The sequence below is a fragment of the Ictalurus punctatus genome, chromosome 25, assembly GCF_001660625.3.
Source record: "Ictalurus punctatus breed USDA103 chromosome 25, Coco_2.0, whole genome shotgun sequence".
Taxonomy (NCBI): Eukaryota; Metazoa; Chordata; class Actinopteri; order Siluriformes; family Ictaluridae; genus Ictalurus; species Ictalurus punctatus.
Genome location: NC_030440.2, coordinates 17,008,289 through 17,015,788, shown reverse-complemented (window position 1 = coordinate 17,015,788; position 7,500 = coordinate 17,008,289). Strand labels below are relative to the sequence as shown.

At 40.3% G+C, this 7,500-nt stretch overlaps 1 protein-coding gene across 3 annotated transcripts in view; it reads left to right on the top strand.

Annotated features, from left to right (window-relative positions):
- The window catches only part of esr1 (estrogen receptor 1), a 31,775-nt gene that overhangs the window by 11,784 nt on the left and 12,491 nt on the right, over positions 1-7,500 (top strand). For all 3 annotated transcript variants that reach the window (XM_053675529.1, XM_017455330.3, NM_001200074.1), the window contains 2 exon segments: positions 1,475-1,713; positions 5,393-5,509. In XM_053675529.1, the coding sequence (XP_053531504.1) occupies positions 1,475-1,713; positions 5,393-5,509 (356 nt within the window).

Here is a 7,500-nt window from a genome sequence, read left to right as displayed (position 1 = left end):
GAGATCAACACCATGAAGAATTCAGGCTGTTCTGAGAGAGTCTGGTATTAGTCTGGTGTTCCTAATAAAGTGGCCAGTGAGTGCATATTTGAAATTCTGTGAAATGTTTTGGGGAAGTTTTTCCCACACTGGGGGAAACAGCCCTGAACCGACAAAGCGAGCTGAACCTAGGCTCGACATCCAGATGATTCATGCATAAACCATTCCCAAGATAAATCCCTCTTGGCTCCAGTAGAGGGAAAGAAATTGAATATACAGGCATGAAAAGGTCAGAATTAGTTTTAATATTCAGGGTTTTTTTTTTTTTTTTTTTAAAGTCCAACTTGATTCTTATTTCCCATAATAATAATAATAATAATAATAATAATAATAATAATAATAAATATAGCTGTAAGTAGCGATAACGGGGTCCAAGCACTAATCACACATGCTGTGCCAAATTAAAAACTAGCACTCGATCGTTTTTGTTCGGATCTCCTCAACGCCGATGAGCGTTTTCACTAAACATCAAACCGTAGTTGTGGACTGACGCAAGTTCACAACGATATATTCTGAGATAAAGTCTCACGTCCTGTTTCAGTAGCAGTCGAGACGTTTGACAATCGAGTCACGACCAGCACCGTTAGCCGCGGCACGTCGTATTTCAGCGCCGTAACTATAGTTACGGATTTCCTACAGACATCCAACATGGAAAAATAGTTCGCTGGGCTAGTTGTGGAAATGTGCCTGTAAACTGAGGCCCGTTGTAGCCGAATCCCCGAAGATTGAAGTCTAAAGATGCCCTTTTCTTCTGTTCATTGCTAGAGACTGGCGCTCATTGCTACAGTCAAGTGAAAAAGTTTGTATCCCCTGCAGTAGAAAAATTTTTCGTTTTCAAAGCTTTATTTTACAATTTATATATATATATATATATATATATATATATATATATATATATATATATATATATATATATATATATATATATATATATAAATATAAATAAAAGAATTACAAAGCCCTGAGGAACAAACAGAAATATAGTTTGGCGAGTTCGGAAAAACCCCAAGCTTTTATACTGACATCATTTACATTTTTAAAAATATATATTAACGTACACGTTTTCACAGAAATAATAAAGGGAACTGAACTGGGAACTAAATGTATTTATTTTTATTTATTTATTTATTTATTTATTTATTTTTTAAACGCCGTCCTAAGGTGACGCTAACTTTTGTACTTTCACAGCCGACTTGCTGCGTGTTTCACACGGCTACTATTCTCTATTTTCTCCGCATGTTTTTTTTCAATATAAGCGTGATATAATATTTCTCAACATTCATCATTTCGCTACAGCGTGCGATAAATGATCGGTGCTAATCTACGTTCATCATATTACTACTTACTAAGTGAATTACTGAAGTCATTACTAACTATGTTACCTACTGTATATTAGCGATTTCTTTTTCTTTTCCCCTTCTCTTTTCAACCACAGGTCCAGTGTGTTAGCCAGTGCAGGATCACGAGTGGAGCTGTGCAGCGCCCCCGGCAGGCAGGATGTGTACACCGCAGTGGGAGCCTCGGGACCATCGGGAGCTTCGGGGCCTTCAGGAGCAATCGGGTTGGTGAAGGAGATCCGCTACTGTTCGGTGTGCAGTGACTACGCCTCAGGGTACCACTACGGAGTCTGGTCGTGCGAGGGCTGCAAGGCCTTCTTCAAGCGCAGTATACAAGGTAATCCGGACTTCACGATTTATACGGAACGAGATATTATGATTTTAAAGATTAAGCGCGAAATTTTAACATCACGTCGGCTGCTTGTAGTACGTTTGTAGTTATTAAAAAAAAAAAGTAAAACATTTTAAAAGCGTTTAAAAAAAATAAATAATTCATGATATCCCGAACCTCTCAGAAAAGCACGTGATCGTAATATAAATATCTCACTGTCTCATCATCCAGCCGTAGTTTACAGATTTAATTGTCAATTAAGATGCGGAGTTTGGATATTTTCATAGCCACAATTTGTAGAAATTTTTGCTTAAACTCACCCAATCAGACCTCAGTAGTCATCCAGCTGGCTCCGCCTCCTTACTGAATTCAAACCCAGTAGCTCTGACTACCGTACATTGCCAGGGTCACTCACAGCAACTCCGAAACATCATTTTGATAGTATTTACTCCTCTGGATCAAAACATTAAAAAAAAAAAAACACACATCCGAACAGTTTTCTCAGCATCATAAATGTTCTGTAAGGAGATGTTTTTTCAGCGTTTATGGAAGGAGTCTCCGCTGTCAGTGCTTTGTAACAGGGTTTTCTGCCATGGGGAAAGTCTTGGGAATAAACGAGTCCTCTGTAACTTTGAGAGCGAAAACGTTGAGAGGAAAAATAAATAAATAAATAAATGAATATAAAGAGAGAGAGAGGCCAGTGTTTCTAGCCGCTGTAATATAAACAATCACAGGAAATAGCTTGTTTTGTGGATGTTGCATTGAAACAACATTGACTGTAAGTATGAATGGATTAAAAACGATCTCAAGCTGCGCTTTAATTAATAAATATTCTAACTGTTGGCAAATCACTTTGGTGTAAGAGGAATAAAACACCATTTTATATGATATAATTTTTGAACTTTTGGGGCTGGTAAGAGTAACGCCGCTTCTTCACGCCACGCTGTTGTTGATTATTTTTGTATAACAGCGTGACATTGAGTGTTTTAGTCTTTACTAACAGAACTGCTCATTTTCACTGCTTTCGAAGACACAGATTTTATTCAAAGAGTCAAACAATCTATCATTGTGTCCAGCATAACCTGAGCTGCATTAGGTGAAAATAGTGTGTGTGTGTGTGTGTGTGTGTGTGTGTGTGATTACCTCCATTTCCATTTCCTGGTTCAGTCTATATTATTTTATAGATAAGAGCGTAACATTGTAGCGGTCATCTCGTCTTTCACTTTGTCCCTCCTAACTGTTTAGACGGCACTTCCGGGAAATAGAATAGTCTTTAGTCATTTTGTTAAAACCAGCAGGAAACTGTAGGAGTCCAGGAAGCTGACGTGTGTGTGTGTGTGTGTGTGTGTGTGTGTGTGTGTGGTGTTTGTACGGATAAGAAGAGTTGGCCATATAAAAACGGATAAACGTGAGGTTCAAGCAAAAGAAGTCCAAATCTACAGTGCCCTTTACTAATATTGACACTCTTGGTAAATATGAGCAAAGAAGGCTGTGAAAAATTCTCTTTGCCAGGATGACAGCTCTGAGTCTTCTCCTATAACGCCTGGCGAGGGATCTGAGAGCGTTCCTCCGTACAGGATCTCTCCAGATCCTTCACATTTCAGGTCCATGCTGGTGGACTCTCCTCTTCAGTTCACCCCACAGGTTCTCTATGGGGTTCAGGTCAGGGGACTGGGATGGTCATGGCAGGATCTTGATGTTGTGGTCAGTAAACCATTTCAGTGTTGATGTTGATGATGTTTTGGATCATCGTCCTGCTGGAAGATCCAACCACGGCCCATTTGAAGCTTTCTGCCAGAGAAAGTCAGGATTTCATTTAATGTCTGTTGATATGTGATAGTCCATGATGCCATGTATCCTAACAAAATGTCCAGGTCCTCTGGCAGAAAAACAGCCCAAAACATTAAAGATCCTCCTCCATATTTAACCGTGGGCATGAGGTACTTTTCCATACGGCTACCTCTCTGTGTGACCAAAACCACCTCTGTGTTTATTACCAAAAAGCTCTATTCTGGTTTCATCTGCCCGTAGAACCCGATCCCATTTGAAGTTCCAGTAGTGTCTGCACACTGAAGACGCTCGAGTTTGTTTTTGGATGAGAGTAGAGGCTTTTTTCTTGAAACCCTTCCAAACAGCTTGTGGTGATGTCGGTGACTTCAGATTGTAGTTTTGGAGACTTTCTGACGCCGAGACACAACTGACTTCTTCAATTCTCCAGCTGTGATCCTTCCATCCTCTTCACAGTGTGTAGAGATGATACAGACACACGTCCAATTCCAGGTCGATTCATAACATCTCCAGTCGACTGGAACTTCTTCATTATTACCCTGATGGTGGAAATGGGCGTTTTCAACGCTTGTGCTATTTTCTTGTGCTACTTCCCACTGTGTGAAGCTTTTTTGCCGCACTTCGGTACGTGGAGTCACGTGGAGTCACGTGGGCCTGGAATCGAACCGCCAACCCTACGTTAACGGACAACCCGCTCTACCACCCGAGTCACAGCCGCCCATTCCATAGTAACAGCAAACATATCATCGTTGATATGGTGAAGTTTTCTGTAAGATGTTTTATTTAACGTTTACGGAAGGAGTCTCCAGTGTCAGTGATTTGTATCAGTTATTGACATGTACAGCACCTTAGTAGTCGCCTTTATCCAGAGTGACTTACAGAAACACTTTGTAGCCTCTATCAAAAACATGTCCTCGTGCAAGTTCAATAGCTCAAGGTCTAAGAATACCATCGAGCTAAAACCCGTTAGAAGGAAGCATGCAAGTTAAGGGATTTATTTATTTATTTATTTTTCAAATAAATTCAATTCAAGTTAATACTTTTTGTGACGCAGGAAGGTCTTCAGGACAGTGGAGTTTATACTTTCTTTCAGGAGAGAGAAAAAGAGATGCAGGCGAGGGAACAGGACTTACTTGTCGTCTTTAAATGTAACTATAAACGGATAAAAAGTCTGACGTATCATTAATTAATAACGAATATAATCATTGGCGAATCATCATCGAGGTAGCAACAGTAACTCCGCTTCATCACGTCACCCCATCGTTGATTATTTTCAGAGAACTTATATCCTTTAAAACTGCCTCTGACCTCTTTAAAGGTGCAATAGTTGTTGTTTTTTAATTCCTTTCTTGTACAGATATCTTGGAAGATGTGTAGAACATGATGATTAAAAAAAAAATAATAAAAAAAATCTTTACATTAAGTCCCATCCAGAATGCTCGTTTATGTACATATAGTACATATAGACACTCTACGGGTCAGTGTAAATACAGGGGGCGGAGCTTCGAGAATATGGGCGGGAGTCATTCAAATATCGACTGTTATAGACCTAATATTGGGTCTTTAGACTAATCTGACCTAATGCACCTTCTAATATCCTTTGAGCAGCATGTAATATTTATGAGATAATAATCTGTAATAGTCTGGAGACCGAGTACGCTAAGAAGACTTTGAGATCCTATATTTGTTGTTGTTTTTTTTTGTTGTTTTTTTTTTATGATTTTGTTTATTTCCTTGTTGTGGTGTTGTCTTACGAATTGTAAAATGGTGGTACGTTTTTGTCTTTTTTCCGTTCCAACACCACAGGAGCTGCAAAAGTCCGCGCTCGACCGAATGTTCGTCGGATAGCGGAAAGGGATTTTTTTTTTTAATACGCGTGATGTTTTCTGCGTCTCAGGTCACAATGATTACGTGTGTCCAGCGACCAACCAGTGCACCATCGACAGGAACCGCAGGAAGAGCTGTCAAGCGTGTCGTCTACGCAAGTGCTACGAAGTGGGCATGATGAAAGGAGGTGCGTATCACACGCGCCTGGGTGCGTACACTCATTACCTCCTTCCGTTTTCCACACACACCGGGCCGTAGTACGAGTTGCGTTAAACGTGCGCAGCGAGGAGTTGTGTGCGAGTTACGCACGTGGTTTGATGATATCATATCACGGCACCTGAGGGCATTTCTACGATACGCCATGCGTATCACGATATATAATTTAGCCGGCAAACTGTCTACAAAACGGGAATAAAAGAAACGAAAATCTCGCTATTCGCTTTTCTTAATTACGATACTTTTCTCTAATGCCTACAAAGACAAAAGATTTATTTTGGAAAAGACGTCAGATCCATAGCATCCGTTCAGTATCATTTCATTTGTAATGATTAAGAACAGAAATACATCGCCATACCGACGATATCTCCGGAAAGTGTATCGCGTAATCGTTTATCACGATATCGATATTATATCGATATATCGCCCGGCCCTACGTGCCGCACTTAAATTTAGGTCGTATACGATATTTAATAAATATCGTAAATATGACGATTACTTAAAGGTACGCTATGTAACTTTTTTCTTCATACTCGACGTGTACAGTAAGATGTTTTATTGAACCCATAGATAGCCATGTAGTTCTCTAACGGAGTTCATTGTAAAGTATCGTAAAGGGTGATTTCTCTTTCGGAAGAGTTGTTATTGCTCATCACTGGATTTTATTTTCAAGGAAGGAAACCGTGCCAATTCTAAACCTGACGGGTAGCTTTAAATTAACGACGTTTCCAGCTCGCGATCCTTTCCATTCGAATCGGTTTTATCTCTCGAGCGTAATATAGCGAATTATTATTATTATTATTATTATTATTATTATTATTATTTTTTTTTTTTTTTAGTTGTGCGAAAGAACAATTCATTTCTACACCAAGTAAAACACTTGTGCCACCGCCGGTACCATCAGACTAGCAATCGTTATGTTAACAACGTTTGTAAACGTAATTAATTAATTAATTAATTAAAAAAACCATCAGTGTTTCCAGTTAGTCAGAACCAGGGGCGTTGGCTGGACTGTTAATCATCCGGGGCCGAGCCCAGATTCTACTCCGTGCATTTTTTCACGCTCGGCTAGTAGCCTAGAGTTCTGTTTTATGGACGCTGAGGTCACTCAGCTGTCAGCGTATGACATGATCGGAAAAAAGTTGGATTTATCATAAAACCTCGGGTGTTGTTGCTGTTTGTAGGACGACCAGAGCGATAAAATATAAAATTTTTCTAACTAGGCTAGTTTGGAGTCGCTAGCCACGGGGAGGCGCAGCTAAGCGATCGCTGTACGGGTTTAGCTGCTACAGAGCCATGTAGAGAACATGATCTTTCCTTGTGTCATGTTCACGTACCTCGTATAGACGTTTTACACGTGCTTGTTTTCCCTCTCAGCATCAGAGGATGTTAAGTGTTTCAGTTTAAAATCCTTTACTGGTTTAAAAAAACAAAAAAACACAAAACGGCGTACATCCATTTTCCCTCACACTGACCGGTGCCGCCAACCGTGTTCACCCGCACAGACATGCAGAGCCGAAGCACAACCAAACACAATGTTCTTCCGCAACACGCATGCAGTTTGACGTTTTAACCGCTAGAGGGCCGGAAGTTACATAGTCTACCTTTTAATTAATCATCTCGTCCATGAACCCCCCCCCCCACACACACAGAGTTATTGACAAAACACTACATACAGCCCACGACGTGCGGGTCACTTCTTAATTCTACAGTTATCTTGTTAAACAATTGGAGCAGTAGCACTCTCCACTCTGGCTGATATCTAATCAGACCGACGTATTTACACAGACAGACTGTCAGGGTCGGGGAAGATGCTAGAAAATAATAACAACAATAGCAATACCGCTGTGTTCCGGGTTTAACGACTTCCGTAATCAGATTCGGGACGGGGGGGGAAAAAAAGTACCGCATCGAGGTCAGCTTGAACTAGTTAATTCAGGCGGTTCTCCGGAATGAATTGTG